Here is an 18,629-nt window from a genome sequence, read left to right on the forward strand (position 1 = left end):
TAATAAGATAGGTACAGGTTTGTATACCTCTTTGGCCTTACTAACTTGCCTAAAAAGATAAAAAAAAATAGTCCAAAATGTATTCAATTCCGGGAAATTCTTAAAAGAAGAGGAACACAATTGTAGTTATCTTCTTAGATGCTAATAATAATAATATTAACCATAGCAAGGCAAAGGAATAGACACTAGTATTTTTGCTTCTATCCCTTCTTCTTCTTCCAAAGTTCTAGGTTCAAATGTTGTCTTGTTGGAATCTGCATGTCTAAAACTATACTTCTTTAAATGTCCGTTGACTTACAACAGCACAATGAGCAACCCCAAAACCTTAATTGGAAACCATCCCCCTCCCCCATTCCCTCGCTTTTTCTTCTTCTTTCTTTAGCCCCTTTCCCGCCTTCCAGACCTTTGTACAGCTGTAAAATAAATGGAAAGAAGATCAGTCTTGTTATGCCCAACACAAGTAAGTAAACAATTATTCCCCGGGATCAATTGCTCTCATTTTTAGCTTTAAGCAACCCGATTTATCAGACAAAACAAAAACAAGAGATGTTTTTTATTTTGAGTTTTTGCGTTTTTATTTTCCAGTCAATCAAACCCATGGCTACCTCACTTCATCTCACCTCATCTTACATTATATTGCCTTTCCTTACATCCCCTCCTCTATTTAAAGCGTATATTTCTCTCTATCGCATATATATATATATATATATATACATATGCGCATATAATACATGCATTGACACACGCATACACCCCCCGGAAAGATAAAATTACTGTCACTTTTACCAGAAATACGTCCTTTTCTATTATATTTTTCCTATCCCACCTTCTTCTTCTTACGACTAAATTCCTTATATCATCAAGAAAGAAAGAAATAGTTAAATAAAAAGAAAAAGAAAAGAAAGCGAGACTACAGCTTGTGGCATGATATCCTTAATGATACAACAGAAATAAAACCTCTTTGCAACAGCTAGCATGATCTATGGCTTGTTTGGCTGGTAATTTCCAAATAAGAACCAGTTTCGATTATGCATTTATATCAGACGAAGCATATTTCGAAATTTTATGCACATGTGTAAGTCATAAAGAAAAGAAAGGCTAAATTATTAACTAATCAAGCAAAAATAAAGAAAAAACGATATGCTGATCGATCGTATGTGGACATGCGTATAGTATAGTGACAAACATTGAGGGAATTTTTGCAAACGGATCTACTTGACTCCCAAGCATTACATAAATACATACATATATATTTCAGACGATCATGGAAAAGTATTGCGAGTGTCAAGGGTCATTTTGTAGGTAAGATTGTCAGTTACAAATATCATCCGCAAATAAGACGCTCGTAAACAAGGTAATTACACCAAGCTTCTTGAGAGACAGGATAATTAGATGAAGAAGAAGCTGAAATAATAATAATAATAAAACTGCTTGCACCCGGTCTCTCTATTTTAAATCTAGTTTTTTCGCTTTAAATATATTCCTCAAATAGATAGCTTTCAGAACGCTTGACCCAGCATAAGAAATATCTTCACAATATAATATATATATACCTACTATGTGTATACAGCATTTTCAGTGAGTCAGCCAGTCAATTTTATTTATTTTTAATAAAAAGAAAAATCATCAGTGTGATAGTGACTGGTACGCTTGATTTATATTCATTTTTATTTTGTTTATTTACATTTTGGTGTATCACCCAGGAAATCTTCGAGTAAACAAAATATCAATTAAACAATTACATAATCATTCAGCCGAGATTCCTTTCATCCACACACACACACACACACACACACACATATATATATCAACATCAAAAGCAAAGTCGATAAAGCATCCTTTTCTTGAATGACAAAAATAAAACCGAGAATTACAAACGACATTACTTTTGCAGTTTGCAATTAGCCCGCCAGCCCACCAAGCTCACCAAGCCCCACTGACTCAAGTGATAAAAAGAAGACTTTTTTACAGCACAGATCAAATTAACACCATGTCAACAAGGAAATCATACCACATGCTCCCATTCCCGGTTTTATTTTTCTTCTCTTGGATAAAAGACGTTAATACAAGACTTTTATTATCTCCAAGTGGATCCAGCAACAAAAGCCAGAAGGTCGCAGTACTACCCTTGTTAAAAAAAACAAAAAAGAAACTTTGAATTCCAGGAAGCGTCTCAACAAGTACAGTTTGGAAGTATCTTCACGAATGGGGGATATATCTTTAGAAAAAATTCCAAAGGCATTTATTACGATGGTCATGAGAGAGCCGATGTTATTGAATATCGAAAGAAATGGGCAAATCGAATGATGGGCTGTAAGACGAAGATGGCGAGATTTAGCGAGAATGATGAAGTAACTATGCCACAGCTATCAACTGATGAAGTAGAACATGTCCTTTGTCACCCATGATGAGTCGACTTTCTATTCAAATGATGGAAAAGAAAGCTATGTGGCTAGTGGAAGGTGAAAATCCAATTCGAAAGAAGGGTCCTGGCATGTCACTTATGATTAGTGAATTCAAATGTGCATGCCATGGTACAATGTCTAATGGTGCATGGTCTAGTCGGGAGGTATTCCATCCTGGAGCCGATAGAGACGGGTACTGGACTAGTGCTCATATGTTGAAGCAATTGGAGAGTAACGCAATTCCTCTATTCGAAGTAATTCACCCTGGATGTAAGGCCGTCTTTGTATTCGATCAAAGTACAAACCACAAGGCGTACAGTCAAAATGCTTTAATAGCAAACAAAATAACCTTAGGTGACAAAGAGGTTGAAGAAGATGATCTTTGTACACTGAGGGATACTACTTTTGTCCGGGATGGTGAAGAACAAGTACAGTCTATGTACTACGAGAAGGACGAGTGGTTCACAAAGAAGAGCGGGCAGTGGGTGACGAAGAAGGTGAAATACGTGAAGGGTGTCCGTACAATCCTAGAGGAGCGTGGTATGTGGTTGGAGAAGGACCCATACAATCCTAGTAAGACATGGGGACTGGACTGTAAAAAACGACGCCTCTGAAGGATAGCAAGTGCTGTGCACATCATTTTCTAGCTTCTCAGCCAGATTTTATGTCACAGAAAACTGCTCTTCATGAGGCTGTCGAAGTATCTGGTCACATCTTCGAATTGTACCCGAAGTTCCATTGCGAATGCAATTGGATCGAGAGGTACTGGGGTTCTGCAAAGCGTGAAGTTCGTCTTCAGTGTGACTATACTTACAATTCCCTGGATAAGAATATTCATACTTTTCTTGATAATGCTGGAAAGCTTTCTAACGTCCGCAACTATTATAACCGATCATGGCGTTACATTGAGGCATACAGCCAAGACATGAATGTGAAAGAAGCCCATGATTCTGTCAAGCAAATTCATTTCAAATAAATATATAATATCAATTTCTCTATTTTTTCTTCCTTTGGGATACTTGTCTGATTTGTTAATCTTTATCAAGTCTTGATTACCGAATATTAGTAAACTACCTATTATATATATATATATATATATATTTGTCAAGAGAAAATTGAAAAAAAAAATCCAAAAACATTGATAATATAAAGATGAATATATGAGTAAATTATTATTATTATTTTCTGCGTGTTTTCTTGTTTTCTTGTCTGCTTGATTTGTATGGTTTGTATGGTTTGTATATATAAAATATATAAATAAAAGGAAATAATATAAAGTATGTAAAATAAAATTAATAAATAAATAAATTAATAAATAGGTAGAATAAAGTAAAATAAATAGAAAGTATACATATTAAGAGAACACGCTACAAACAATGAGATTTGTACGATCAGCCATTCTTTTCTTCTTCTTCTTCTTCTCCTTTCATATCTGCATATAAAAAGGTATTTCAGTTATCTTTTCTTAAGAGCAAAAGGAAATGGAAATGGAAAAGAAAAAGAAAAAGGAGGGGTTCAGCTTAGGAAAAGAAACCGGTTCTATGTGGAGATTATAAAGATCAGTAGACGAAAGATTTTAATGTTGAATTTAACAGCTTACTTTGACTTTGGCAAAAAGGACTTTGTTAACAATTGAAGTGTCTTTCCCACATTGAGTTTGAGATACTCTAGATCTAATACGGGTATATTGTACTGTTGCTGTTTTACATAAATTAGATTAGAGTTAGAAACAATAAAATTCATAGCAATAATTTATAACAATTAGAATAATATAGTACACAAAAAAAAACACACACACACACACAATGTTATTCCATTGTTCTATCTCTCTCTCTCTCTCTATGTGTGTATGCTAATTGCCATTTGTAAAAATTTACCTTTTCAAGCAAGTCATCCAACTTGAGATCAATTTCCAATATCGGTTTATCGCGTCCTTGATAATATCACAATTTCAGTTATCTGTTACACTCCCCCTTTTTTATTTTATTGAAAAAAAAAAATGTTGCTTACCTCGATAGTTCAATTCAATGATAAATGTTCCCGGAAGAGGTGAAGAGATGGTCAGGTACACATTAACCCTGATACTCTCCAATACTTCTGTAGCTACAATCACGCCGTCTTTCTCGAGCTGCTGATGAGTGAACTTGAATGGACCCTGCACATGGACCTTTGCCTGCTTCTTTGTATTCGTCTTTGCTTCGACAACCTCGACTCCAATTCCGACCTGCTTTGTGTTGTTTGACTTGTTGCCTCCACTTGTCTGGAACCTCACGTTCTGAAGATAGGCCCGATAGCTTTCCAGCTGACCTCTTAGGTAATTGTTGTGGTCCTGAATGGTCTTGTACACACTCTCTAGTGACTCTAGTTCCTTGACCACCTTGAGTTTAAGATCCCCCAAGTGAGCCAGCTCCTGTGTGATTTCCTGTGCAAGGAAGCGGTGTCCATCCTTAGGGTCCACAATCCCGACTGTCTCCAGCTCACGCAACATTTCCTTAACCTTGATACCCTTGGTCACCAACTGAGCATCTTTGGAAGTTCCCGCCGCTTCGGCTAGGAAAGCCAATCGGAGTGGCTGACGGGCAAGTGTAGGGATTGTACGAATAATCTGGACAAATATGGCCTTTGTCTCCATGTAAAGAATGTCATTTTGAGTAATATTATTTTCGGACATGAGTGTCATGGTAAGATCTATTTATATCAAAGTAGTAATAAGAATAAGAATAAAAGTTGACAATTCATCAAGAGTTCCATTATATATATATACATTATTTATTTACCTTGAATGGGCATTTCCCATCTACTGAACAGAGAAAGATCAAGAGGTTTGTTTTCCTTGCGAGGTACTTGAGGTGGTGCCGGACCAACCTCACACATCAGCAGTCTCAAATGATCGTTGGGCTTAGGTGCCAGCACTTGAAGATGTTGTTCCAACAATGCCTGAGTAGCATAGATTTCGTTTGGAGTTATACTGATCATGATATCTTTCTTGGACAGTGCCATGTACTGATCCATCTCGAGCGATTCATAAAAATCACCCACTTCACACAGTTCGTTTAAAAACACACTTGTTCGTGCCTTGTTGTTTTCAACAAATGAATTTGTAGGAATCATGTATGTTTCTTTGGCATAACTTGGTTTATTGGCCAGGTTTTGAATCATTTTTGCAATCTAATAAAGTTTTTTTTTTAATATTAATATGCATATATATATATATATATTTACCAATGTAACTGTCGTTCTGGGATGAATTCCCGGAAGACCATCGACGAGCATGTATGCTTGAGGAGTAACTATTGCCGGGTTGACAAACCGTAAGAAAAAAAATCCACCAATAAGAGATGAGATGGCATCGTCAGTGGCATTGGGGTATTTTCGCATGGTCAGGGACCTGATTTGCTTGCAGATCCAACGGATACCGTATGGAATCTGATCAAGTGAGTGTATAATCGTGCTCAGGAACCCATCTGCCACCTCCAACAAAGCCTCGAGGCGAGGTTTGATCATGGCCTGCACTTGAGGATTTGCAGCTGCCACCTCGGGTGTGACACTCCTGGGCATGTATTCAGGCAATGTGCCCATGGATTCCATTTCGTCAATGATCTCTGCATAGACCTTTGTGTGGATAATGATTTATGAGGTGGTTATTAGTATTATTATTATTATGTGTTAGTACTGGTGTTATTGTTAATGATAATTATAATGCTAATGCTAATTCTAGTTTTAGTTTTACTATCTTTTATGTATATATATATATATATATATATATATATATATTAATCATTCTTTTACCTTGAGTGGATTGATTTGTAGATTGGCATCTTTACGGACAATCAGTTCATTGATTCTTTCAGACAACAATGACTTTAAATAGGACTGGCCAGGACCACGTCGCGTGTAAGTCGTCATCATGCGCGATACAGGAGTATTGGCGCGCAGGAGGGAGGAGAACTCGGGAGTAGTCTCGAATTGCCACGCGAGGACATTCTATACATATAATATACATAATATACATACAAAAATAAAAGGAAAAACACGTGTGAGATTAACATAATTATCAATCTTATTTTTGTGATTTACCTGAAACATAGTCAATAGCAAATGTTCTTCTCTGCTTTCGTATTGGTTTCCGTAGAGTGTGAACATCACGGTCTGGAGTAAACTGTCGATTTCCGAAAGGCTGACCAGGCGACAAAGTGTGGCAATGTGGCGAGGTTCGCTCTGTAGGAGATAGAATAGGTTGCCGTATTGCTGCATTTGGAGATTGCCGGGGTAGTGTCCATCATTGTCTTCATCGTGCTCTTCTAAACGAGACACGACTTCATTTTGCTACTCACAACAAAAGGTTTGAGTGTGGCCTGGTTGGTTAATTGATCCATTGATTGATCCATTGGTTCATCTATTGATTTCTTTTATATATTGAGGAGAATAAAGTTTGACTTACTTCTTCAAGGGCCATTCTGCTTTGGATCAAAAGTCCAATACGAGCATCAAGGAAACGAACATCATGTTCACGTGTAAAATTCTTTTTGGATTGGACAGATATCATTGTCTTTAATTCTCTCAAGGAGCGTTGTGCTTAAAAAATCGTTTAATATAAAGGAGAGAAGATATAAAAAAAACAGGTTCTATTATTATTATTATTATTATTATTATTATTATTATTACTGTGCTTGTAATTGTAATTGTTATTAATAGCTACAATAATTGCTATTATGTGTAATAAAAAAGTAGTAGCAGTAGTAAAAAGAAGAAGAAGAAGAGCAACAATGATAGAAATAGAAGGAAAGAAGTCTTGCATTTTTATCACAAGGGAGTTGATAATAGTACTTTATTATCACTATTTCATATATGTGTATATTTACCTTTAGCTAGTTCGTCTTCTACTTCTATGTCTTGCTCTGCAGCCATTGAATAGAATACTGATACTGAATAACGTCGAGAACCTCTGCCTGCTCTTCGACTCGAATGGTGGTTATTTGCAGCAGCAGCAGCAACTGCCCTGCTTACAATCGAGCCAGTGTGATGGTAGCCAATTGACTGGACCATCCCACTACGACGATCGGACATTGTGATGTACTAATGATCCAGTGATGATGATGAAGAGAAAGAAGTGAAAAAAAAGAAGGGATTTCTGTTTTTTGTTGTTGTTGTTGTTGTTGTAATAAGTAATATGCCGTATTAAGTATTCTTATTATTAATAGTAAATGGTAATAGTAACGGAAATAGCAGCAACTGGCAATAAGTAATATTAGTAACAGTATAAGTAGCAGTAACAATATTGGTGGTAATTATTATATTGTTTTAAATAAATAAAAAAAATAATAATATTTATATGTGTATATATAAATATATAGAATGAATAAATGAATGAATGAATAAATGGGTAAAAATAATAAAAAATAAAAAATAAAATTATATAAAATAAAAGCCAAGAAAATATAATTACAACAATTATGATTATAATTATAGCTATAATTATAATTACAGCAATTATAGCAATTACAACAATTACAAGGATTTAATGTAAATTTGTAAATGTTCTTTCCTTCTTCCTCTTCTTCTTGTTATACTACTTCTTCCCTTTTCCTTTCTATTCCTTTATTTATATTGAATGGTACCTGTACCAAATATATATATATTGTCTTTTCAGAAAAATAAATAAAAAAAAAATAGTCATTAAACGAAAATGTTCCTGGCTTTTCAATTATATGTAAATTATACTTTATATACATGTTTTGTGTTGAATCAAGAAAGAGTGGATTGTTAAAGAAGAGCGAGAAATGGAAGGAGTAAAATTAGACTTTGATTTTGAGATCCGAAAGAAAAATTGAGTTTGGTTGTACGAGTCTTTCTTTTTTTTTTATATATGATTTTTGTTTAAAGAAGAGAAAGATACGTATATAAAGTATAGTATAGTATAGTATAAAGAAGAAGAAGAAAACATACTCTTAGAGTTGAACATTGTATACAAATTCCTATTATTAAAAAAAGAAAGGATCAGAGTCTTGAGATTCATGGAAAATAAAGCTACTTACTCCCTGCGCGCTCTGTGCCATCCATAATACCATAGCACTATAGATCAATAAGACCAGGTTAATAAATCAATTAGCCTAAAGACAATTGTTGTTGTTGATATTTAAAATGAACTGTACCTCAGCATAATCAACGAATTCTGAATCACTCCAGCTACTCCAAAGTAAATGTCAGTCGAATCCAAATGGATAACATACTTGAGAATTAACGTGCACTTTTTTTTGTTAAAGAAGAAAAAGGTTAACAACTATAAGCAAAAATATCAAATAAACCCTCATATTTGAACAAGTCTTACAATAGATCCAGCCAATCCTCCAGCCATAAGTGCAAATCCCATAAACAGAAATAAGCGAGCCTTCCAAGCAACACTATCATACTGAGAAGCTTCTCCATAAAGCCTGGACTTATCAATCATATTCACTCTACAGAAATACAAAATTAATTATTATTATTATTATTATTATTATTATCATTGTTAATATCATTCCAATTCACATTCACATTTGAATTTACCTATATCTCACTTACACAATCATTCCAAACGTTGTCAGTATTCCAGAAAACCAATCCTCAAATCCCATTGGAGTCGCACCCACAACTGAACTAGACTGAATCACAGCATCCAAAAAGCACCACCAACCACATGCAATCTAAACACTCAAAGAGATTAGTTTTTTTTTGTTTGCTTTTCATATATGTATAGAATTATGATGTATTGATATTAATGTACCATTGCACTTGATGTATATACACCAAGTTGTCTACCCTTTCCAGAGAGTAATCTGGCTGGAATGTTGAATGGGTTGGCACACACAAACACCGAGGGCTCATCGTTTGAGTACATTAAAGAAAGAAAGAAAGAAAAAATAACGACAATGAGGAATAGATATAGAAGTACAAGTGTGTCTGTATGCTTCTGTTTTGTGTGTGTATATATATACAAAAGATAGTAATAATTTATATTAGAATTAGAATAAGAATAATTTTGTATGTATTATTATTTTATATAAGCATAAATTAAAATATGAGACAAAAACTTACCTTCACACTAATTACTATGTCTTTCTTTCTTTTTTTTGCTCAGACTAATTATCAAATTTCAGCAGATGATCGGATATTTATTACGTTTTACTAGCAAAGTCATGGATTTGAGTATATAAAATTTATTATTAATAATAAAGTCAATTTTATGTTTATCTGGATATCTGGAGTATGATAAAAATCTATCTGTTTCAACTAGACAATTATCTAACCAATCTTCATCTTTTTTCTTAGGTCTTGGCCAGAGAAGAATTCAGCAGGTTATCTATATCACCAATATGAAGCTTCAAAAACATATGTCTGTACAAGTATTGGCATAATAGATTCTCCAAAGCTGTTTATCGATCTGGATATTGAAAGACGTCTATTGCGGATGATTCTTGTCGTTTACCCAATCCTTTTGGTGCGAAGAACCTACAGGCTCAGGCCAATAACATACACAATATATCTATATATATTGATAATGTTGAAATAAATTATTCTTTATATCTATCTGAACACATAATGATATAAGTATAAACGTCTTTTGGGCTGTCTATGTTTCTTTGTACGATAATTGTATCAATCATGTCTTTTCATAGTTTAGGAAGGAAGCACTATACTCTATGTTTATCTTGTTGGTATGGTCAGCTTGTCTGGTCAAGAGATAGCATATGTGCCCCATTTGCTTTCCATGCCCTTCTTCCACACTTCTTATATCTCTTTTGTAGTTCTTTCTGATTGATGAGGCAATCGAACAAGTCTCCCCGCTAATAATTACAATAAATATTTTAAATGGCTGCACATAATCTTCTAGACATTGTCGTACTATTTTGACACCTTTGATATTTTCAAAGTAACAATCGATCAATCTCCTACATATGCACATTAGATAGCTTGCTAGCCAAGTCGATTAAAAGTTGAATTAGGTCATTTTCTTATAATCGTATTATCCAATCCGAATATCACAAACCTTATCCTACAAACTTTTGAAATAACTATAGTACTTATTCCAAAACACTATAGTGCGCCATATCACTTAGATGTCTACGGAAGGCATATATGTTTACCAGAATTGCAAACCCAAGGTTTACCACTTAGGAACTCCAAAATCAATATGTTATGCTGTTCACAGTTTCGTAGCCTTATTTGTGTACTAGATGTTCTGTTGGGCGTTCTACTGTAAGCTTTGAATAATTAGGAGATAAGGCACAAGTATATATATATATATATATATATATATATATATCTAATGTGGTAGTAGAATGTTTAATAAAAGGAAAAGGTCAAACGCAAAGAATCAAATGAATTGGACATTTTATATATCCTACGTATTCAAAAAAGTTGTCAGCTATTTCCTAATCTTAGGTAGGTGCAATGTGACGGCTGATTTAGTCAGGAGGAAAGTCAAGTGTTGGCGTAATCTGTTATATCATTATTAGTTGTGGTCGAATTCAAACAGATCATCTTCATACTCTTCACAACAATGTATACATTCGCATAAAAAGGTCCCTTTAAATTAAAAGAAAAAATTTAAAAATTCATATTACAATTACACTGCTTTAAAAAAAAGTTCTTGCATAAAAAAACTCATTCACTCAATCACTTGATGCCCCCAAAGAAATACACTTGCCCTGATACTTGTATAATTAACAATTAACTAATTACCAAACACTTTCCTTACGATAAATAAACACCAATATTTTTAAAAGCCAAAAAGACAAAATGTTTTTTTTTAAATATTTATTCCAAGAAATAAAGAAACAGTTCCTATAAGAACAAAAATTACTGGCGAGCAGCAATCTCCTTGGCAGCCAAAGCAGCACGCTTGGCCATCTTGGCCTGGGACTTGGGACCGTTGATTCCTCCACCCCAGACACGTCTGTGCTCCTCCCACTTGTCGCCAAAGTTGGTCTTGACGGCAGAGATGAGGTTAGCGAAGTCAGCCTTGTCAGCCTCCTTGAGGTCGGTGAAAGCAAGAGCAGTAGCGGTCTTCTTGTGGACGACGGTACCGAGACGAGCCTTACCCTTGACAATGCAGTAAGGGATACCCATCTTGCGGCAGAGAGCGGGCAAGTAGAGGACGAGCTCAATGGGGTCAACATCATCGGCAATGACGACGAGCTGGGCCTTCTTGGCCTCGATCAAGGCGACAATGTGGTTGATACCGTACTTGACAACGACAGGCTTGTCAGTCTTGGCAACTTCCTTCTTCTCGGCCTTGGCGGCAGCAGCAGCACGGAGACGATCCTTCTTCTCGGCCTTGGTCTCGGGTCTGTACTTGTTAGCCAACTTGAAAAGCTGGGTAGCAGTGTTCTTGTCCAAAACCTGGGTGAACTGGTTAAGAGCCGGGGGGACCTTGAGGCGCTGGTAGATGATCTTCTTCTGGCGTTGGAGGCGGACGTATGCGGGCCACTTGACGAAGCGGGAGACATCGCGCTTGGGCTGGATGTCCTGACCAATACCGAAGTTCTTGGGGCGCTTCTCAATCAAAGGGTTGACGGGAGCCTTGGAGGCAGCCTTTCCCTTGACGGGGTAAGGAGCGGGAGCGACCTTCTTGCCGGTGGACTTCTTGGCGGGGGCCTGAGGGAAAGCAAGAAACAAAGGATGATTATTAATTGATGAATTTTGATCCAATTCTAATGTCCAAATTATAGTATCGTGTAGGTTGTAAGGTTTTGGGTTGTGTTTTCAATCCATTCGATTTGGTGTTCATTTTGATTCAATCCATCAATCCATATTGTTCATCCATCATTGGTATTCGACAAAGTTGTGATGTGGTGTATTTCTTCAATGGAAACTGTAAGAAAAAAATTACCATTATGACAATAGATGCGTGAAAGAGGAGGATTACCTTGTGGGCGCACTCCCTTTTGCCCTATACCTCTCCTGCCTTCTCCCCCCACCCACCCACCGACTTCCAACGTCATTTTGGATGTCCGACCTTTTTAACCGAGCCTTGGCTGTCACATAAAAACAATCAAATTTACCGAATAATGGGATCCCAATATCTTCATCGAATTTGAATATAATATACATTTTACATATTTGTTTCATCTAAATTTATAAACTTGGAATTTTATTATTGTACCTTTGAACAAGCGTACTAATTTACAAATGTTCACAGGCATGTACCCATGCACATACGATTAGATATAGAGAGAGACCGGATTTATTGAAAAGGATAATTACTTGAGAATATCAAATGTATCCAGTGTACTAAGTACCAAGTACTAAGCCAATATTTATTTATCTAAAAACATATTTCTTTTCGTTGTGTTGTTATGAATGAGCATGGCTTATTGTTTAACTAGGTTACACTGCTGTTTATAAATACAATTTATCAGAATAGATCAATTTTCAGATTGCTCATCTTTTGATGATTTATTCAATCATTGGCTCGTCCTTTATGTCAAACGGATTTTTTTTATTAGAGTATTTATAAATTAATGGCTTGACTTTTATTATATTTGATTAGTTTGGTAAAAATAAACTAAAAAAATCTAAGCTACTTCTTTTTGTTTTTCTAATTTAAATAAGGTTCTTGTTGCAAGCCTTCTACACCATTACAAGGAAATGAAAAACGTATAAATATACCTGTTTTCCTTTTCGTATTTATTCTTCTTATTTATATGTATATATAACTCCTTTACCCTTCTCAACTCTTTCTATTGTATCAATCTCAACTATAAAGTGGGAATAGGGAGACCATCCACCTTATATACTTTTACCAATGCATAGCCAACTATCGTATAAGCAGTATCGCCAGCTGATCCTAATGGTTTCTGCATTTATAATCATCCTACTGCCTTTTAGTTTTGCTGCACCCATCGAGACTATCTTGAAAGAAAACCAGGACCAATCTGATATGGAGGCTTACTTTTTACGCCACTTCTCTAAATCAGTAGTTGACGCATTTAAAGTCCTCAAGACCATTCTTCTCGCTTATCTTGCTCATGCTATGACAATTCGCCCCGATTCTAGCACAACCTTGCTACCAAACATGTATAAACGACTGTCAGCATTGGCCTGGCCTACTAGTGGTGTCTACGAATCATTTGGTGCAATTGTTAAAATAAGACACTCAGACAGAATTTTTGGTTTCAACAATTTGACGTAAGTGCATACAAAATATACAGTTTTATCAAAAAATTGTAAAAATAAATAAATAAATATTAATACAGTTTTGCATAATTATACTTACAATTTTAATAGCGTTCCACCTAAACTTCTTCCCGAAAGAAGTGTAAACGAAACTTTTTTACAGAGCGAAGACTGGGGTAGCCCAAACGTACCCCTACTTATAGATGAAAAAGACCTCACACCCGAGGAGGTTGATAATGGAGTCGAAAATGTTGAGATGAAAAAACACGACAATCTTGAATACCTAAGAAACAGATTTCACAGTATGGAAGATGATAAAATCAAACGCGTCAAGAACTGTATTCTTAATGGTAGCTTATACCTTGGCACCAACACTCTATTGATTTCAAAGGATGGAACCAAATTACGACTCGAATCTTCTGACATGACAATATGTGGTCCAGGAGCAAGCTGTAAATACCAGCTACCTGTTCATCCAAGCTACGTACGTTACCTTACCAAGCCAATGATTGATCAACTTGAACTATCGCACGGTATACAAAACAACGCCTATTTCACGACATTTATCGCTCTTGTTCAACTCTTCTATACCGTTTATGAGTGTATCCAAGGCACCGGGCAGAAATGGTCCAAGGTGCTCATGATAATTTTCATGACCATGTCAGTCCTTCAACTCGTATCAGTATATGTACTACCTACTCAAGTAGTCGCATATAGTATTAAAGGCGTGGCCGAATTCAATGATCCATACCGATATTTAGAAAAACGTAAATTAGAGCATTCTCATCCTTTGGCGTCATTCCTCCTTCATATGTTTCCCAATAGAGCAAAGAAAATATTTACCGATCGAGAATGCATTATATACGATGTACTGTACAAGACTGGGATGAAACCGGCGTTCGTTAAAGCTGTGATAAGCAACCCTACAGGTGCTAATATTACAATTGCAGTCCAGAATCCTGGCCGGTGGGAGGGTGCTGTTATTTTTGGTAGCACAGTTGCCTGGCTTATGCTTGGATTTTGGCCAGGATTTATGGCTGGAACAATTACTGAAATACTTGTCCTTGTTTGGATTCTTGTTGGAGTTCCATTTCATATTCTTCGTATCTTTTTATTTGATCCAAGTTACCTTATTGGCTGGAAGTTATATCTTGTCCTAACAATTGTATTGTTGGTCCCAGGTATGGGACTAGTTCTTAGTGCCACAGTCTACGGCTATATCTTTGGAACTCCAATAGAGATCAGTTAAATAGTTTTTCTTTCTTCTTCCAATAACCTTAATGAAGTTGTATAATAATAAAAAGTATAAATTTGACATATAGTAATATAATTATTAATAAAGAAAATATAAATAAATAAATAGGGTTAAAATGCATGTTTGTGTATCTTATTTTTGTGTATAGCCAAATGATTGTATAGCTAAGCAACTGATAAAGCTAAAAGAAAAGTGAAAATATTTGGTGTATTTAATGACTTTCGGTTGCTTTAAATATGTTTTTATGAGTATATTATCTATAGACAATCGAAACATCTCTAGTGTGGATCATTGAAAAGTCTTTAAGAATTATTGAATCTAAAGAGTTGATTCACTTGAAATTATTAGAGATATCACACTTCATAAATTGAATAACCAAGGCATAGAAGTATTTAATATATTTATTTTACTTTCAAAAAAGAAAAAGAAAACTAACTCTAAAACTTACACTACAGGGGAAAAAAGGATGATTCTGGAAGAAATTTGAAGGGTATTTTCAAAAGAAATTACATTAGTTTTGCAGTCATTTTTTATATTAGAAAAAAAAAGTTCAAGTCAGTTTCAAATCCTTGCCAAGTGTAACCTATCATGATATTTGAAAATAATATACTATACTATAGCCAGTCCTTATTTATTTATTTTTATTCTTAAAGATTATTCTAGATGTACCAACTCAAATTGTTTGTAGGACATGGCTTAATTATAGTTTGGGAATTGTTTGCAGAAGTGAGGTCTTGCTACTGTATTGAGCTTCGGACACAAATTTTACTAATTGCGATGTGTTAAAACAATTCCTTAGAAGCTTACTCATGTTAATAAAGTTGGAAGTATCGTGGAATTAAGAAAAGACATTTTGGAGGGTTGTTATGTGAGATGAAGGCTAAGAAGTCTTAGGCAAGCACCACTGGCAGTAATATGATAACTATTTCAACCTGGTTATTCCCAAGATGCCTTTTTGATAAACCATTCAATTCTTTGGATAATTTAGTTAATTACTTATTATTATTTTACTGTACTGTACTGTCACTACGGGGGAAAAAGGAGCGGTTAAGAGAGTGATTTTGAAAAATCATAAGCATTTTAAAAATCGGCTTCTGAATCACCCCTTTTCTTTCGTAGTGTGTATTGGCATAGGAGAGGTGATTTGTACAAAAAAAAAACCCTTAAAAACCTCTCTCCTAAAAAAAAGCTTTCAAAAATCTCTTAAAAGCTTCCCCTTTTCTCTTTCTTTTTATACGGTAGTGTAAGTAATGGCAAAGCTATATATTTTCTTCCTCTTTTTTTTTGGGCGTAGTAATTGAACAAAGCCTCATCTGCTTATAGGTTTTATGGCTGTGATCCATCAATAGGTGTTACCACGACGTGAGTTTTGTTCTACAGTTGTGATACCATACCTGTGCTCACGATATACAGAATATTATATATTTCTATCCGTTATATTTTACTCTGGATGCATCGATGCTTCTAAAGCTACTAAATAATATACACATACATATATTTATATTTATAGCAGTAATAGTAACTAGAGAACTTTTCCGGTGGGAGAATACACAATTAAGGAATAAGTAACAAGTAACAAGTAAACCATATAAGTGAATACACTTTGAGCTCACCTCTGAAAAGCATGCCTAACCATTTTATTCCCAAAGTTAATATTATTGCCTTATTTTAAAAGACTTTTTGCTTGCTTATTTGTTTGTTTGGTTTATTTGTTTGTTACCTTATGGTCAAGTACATCAATTGTCAGACAAATCAATTGAACATCTTTATTTTTTTTTGTCAAAATGAAATAACAGAAAGGAAAAGGCCGCTCACTTACAGGACTTCCAAATATATTGGCACTTGAAAGGATCATAGAATTATTACTGCTTACTTATCATTGTAGAAGAGTGTTTGTAGATGTACAATGACGATACTTATGTCTAGCTTAATTATCTAGTCGGCACAAAATACGAGCATAAGAATTGGGTTATCAGAAATGTTGGTAATCTTGTTATTTCATTTTGAAATATACGCAATAGCTTAATCTTGATTGTTCAAACTTGAAATACTCGATATGTGTAGGATAGAGTCAATTTCAAAAGGCTAACTTGAGTTAACCAGTCGGGTAAACATTTTATTTATTTATTTTACTTGGCAAAAGTTCCATAGCAATCTTTTATTGAACTACGCTGAACTTGTGGCATTATTGAGGTAATGAGTTCTTAAATATATACATTCATATTGTAGGGGCTTTTAAGTTATTGGGAGACTCAGAAGAGAATCGGACAAATAAGATTTAGATGACAATGGGCTTATAAATGTCTTGAAGTGCTCCAATACATATATATATAAAATCCAGCCTTTTCAATTTTTTTATATATTATTATTATTATTGTGCTAATGTTGATTTGATAAACAAGTACCCTAGAACTCTGTAATTTTTTTGCTGTCAAATAAATAAGTAGAAGATCATTATCATATATCAAAGTAGCTCACATTATATTTTTGGGATTATTTTAGCACAAGTATATCAATTTTTCTTTAAAGAGAAAAATTCTTTACAGCCGAGGTAATGCTTTAGTATCAAGTAATTGACCTTTTTTTCTTATATAAAGCATCAATGATGTAGTGAATCCAAACCCAATCAACCATAAAAATACCAATCACGCTTTAGAATTATAATAAAACTAATTCGTTTACAGATGTTACATGTAGATGATATAAACTTACACTACCTTTTGAGATAATACGGCAATTAATTTTGCTCAATTATTTAGACCAAGGCAACAGTAGTATTTGCAATATAATAAATTGATACAAGTGTTTGTACAATGCTATAGAGCTACTAAGTGTAGGATTTTTGATATTTAAAATATTCAAAGCACAAAGTTCTTTGCTAACTCTGCTTAAATATTACATGTTGTATATAGTTGTCTATAATTAACAAGCGTCTATCGTCTTCTTTTTACGAATAACTATCACTGAAAACTATTTTTATCTTTGTTCCGCGCAAGTAGTAGGTATCAAGTATAGTATAAAATACATTAGTATATACGACTAAAGAACAAAAAAAAGGCATGATGTTTCTAAATCGTATCTTTTGTCAAACGAATATATGGAGTACAGCCAAGAATCTAGAAGATTTAACGTTTATATACGGACCAGAATAAAGAATTAATGTCTATTTTGAAAACAATAAAATGAGAAATGAGAAAGCTTGGTTGTGTTTAGTGTATCCAACCAAAGGTATTTGGTGGTGCAGAATACTGATATATTACATATTTATACAGCCCAAAAGACCTTTAACATTCAAATGTTTCCTATATTCTGTATAGAACGTAACAAGATGTACCAATGGTTTGATTTAATGGATATAGAGTTCCATGTTACCTAGTTTTAAAAATATTCTCGGAATAGAGAACAAGTGGCAAAAATATTGAACTTCATGGCTCCCAAACGAAAAAGATGTTTAAATATATTATCTGATTTAGAGAGAAGAAGAAAAAATATGGTATTCTTAGGGCTAGTATTTTGTGTTATAAGTTCATGCTGAAAAATATTCATCTTTTTAAAGAGATACATATATCTATACATATATCAAAAACATTTAATTTTCAATATATAGTATAATGAAAATTAATGACGATATTTTAATATGTGGCTTCTTTGTGGCTAAAGTAAGGCAAGAGAAAGTGAGCTTCAACAAGGATGATAAATGCATCACATGTAACATGCTATTTCTACATCAAATGAATTTATTTTCTCTCCCTATCTATTTCTTTGTATTGACACCAGAAATAATGATACTTTGAATAGCAGTAATGGCTCTG

At 34.4% G+C, this 18,629-nt stretch overlaps 6 protein-coding genes across 6 annotated transcripts; 2 read left to right on the top strand and 4 right to left on the bottom strand.

The window, feature by feature from the left end:
- Positions 1-982: 982 nt before the first annotated feature.
- On the top strand, positions 983-3,402 carry PHYBLDRAFT_185350 (hypothetical protein; the record flags this gene model as incomplete). The annotated part of the gene is made up of 5 exons (XM_018439063.1): positions 983-1,075; positions 1,259-1,302; positions 2,150-2,381; positions 2,441-2,978; positions 3,053-3,402. The coding sequence occupies 5 exons, from the start codon at positions 983-985 to the stop codon at positions 3,379-3,381; spliced, it is 1,236 nt and encodes a 411-aa protein (XP_018296824.1). The 3' UTR covers positions 3,382-3,402.
- A 599-nt stretch (positions 3,403-4,001) lies between these two features.
- PHYBLDRAFT_130926 (hypothetical protein) lies at positions 4,002-7,571 on the bottom strand (the record flags this gene model as incomplete). Its single annotated transcript, XM_018429392.1, has 9 exons — positions 7,268-7,571; positions 6,847-6,980; positions 6,483-6,731; positions 6,195-6,389; positions 5,628-6,017; positions 5,183-5,573; positions 4,416-5,093; positions 4,283-4,338; positions 4,002-4,103 (listed from the first exon to the last, which is right to left on the bottom strand). The coding sequence occupies exons 1-9, from the start codon at positions 7,470-7,472 to the stop codon at positions 4,002-4,004; spliced, it is 2,400 nt and encodes a 799-aa protein (XP_018296825.1). The 5' UTR covers positions 7,473-7,571.
- Positions 7,572-8,240: 669 nt separating this feature from the next.
- Positions 8,241-9,316, bottom strand: PHYBLDRAFT_185351 (hypothetical protein). Its single transcript, XM_018439064.1, has 6 exons — positions 9,169-9,316; positions 8,967-9,088; positions 8,734-8,860; positions 8,558-8,652; positions 8,441-8,477; positions 8,241-8,380 (listed from the first exon to the last, which is right to left on the bottom strand). Exons 1-6 carry the CDS (start codon positions 9,280-9,282, stop codon positions 8,354-8,356), a joined length of 522 nt encoding a protein of 173 aa, XP_018296826.1. The 5' UTR covers positions 9,283-9,316; the 3' UTR covers positions 8,241-8,353.
- A 393-nt stretch (positions 9,317-9,709) lies between these two features.
- On the bottom strand, positions 9,710-10,347 carry PHYBLDRAFT_62455 (hypothetical protein; the record flags this gene model as incomplete). The annotated part of the gene is made up of 3 exons (XM_018440974.1): positions 9,710-9,779; positions 9,898-9,927; positions 10,082-10,347. The coding sequence occupies 3 exons, from the start codon at positions 10,345-10,347 to the stop codon at positions 9,710-9,712; spliced, it is 366 nt and encodes a 121-aa protein (XP_018296827.1).
- An 818-nt stretch (positions 10,348-11,165) lies between these two features.
- PHYBLDRAFT_122170 (hypothetical protein) lies at positions 11,166-12,285 on the bottom strand. The gene is made up of 2 exons (XM_018428853.1): positions 12,277-12,285; positions 11,166-12,041 (listed from the first exon to the last, which is right to left on the bottom strand). The coding sequence occupies exons 1-2, from the start codon at positions 12,277-12,279 to the stop codon at positions 11,244-11,246; spliced, it is 801 nt and encodes a 266-aa protein (XP_018296828.1). The 5' UTR covers positions 12,280-12,285; the 3' UTR covers positions 11,166-11,243.
- Positions 12,286-13,191: 906 nt separating this feature from the next.
- PHYBLDRAFT_163880 (hypothetical protein) lies at positions 13,192-14,811 on the top strand (the record flags this gene model as incomplete). Its single annotated transcript, XM_018434887.1, has 2 exons — positions 13,192-13,574; positions 13,674-14,811. 2 exons carry the CDS (start codon positions 13,192-13,194, stop codon positions 14,809-14,811), a joined length of 1,521 nt encoding a protein of 506 aa, XP_018296829.1.
- Positions 14,812-18,629: the final 3,818 nt, after the last annotated feature.

This window comes from Phycomyces blakesleeanus, assembly GCF_001638985.1.
Source record: "Phycomyces blakesleeanus NRRL 1555(-) unplaced genomic scaffold PHYBLscaffold_3, whole genome shotgun sequence".
Taxonomy (NCBI): domain Eukaryota; kingdom Fungi; phylum Mucoromycota; class Mucoromycetes; order Mucorales; family Phycomycetaceae; genus Phycomyces; species Phycomyces blakesleeanus.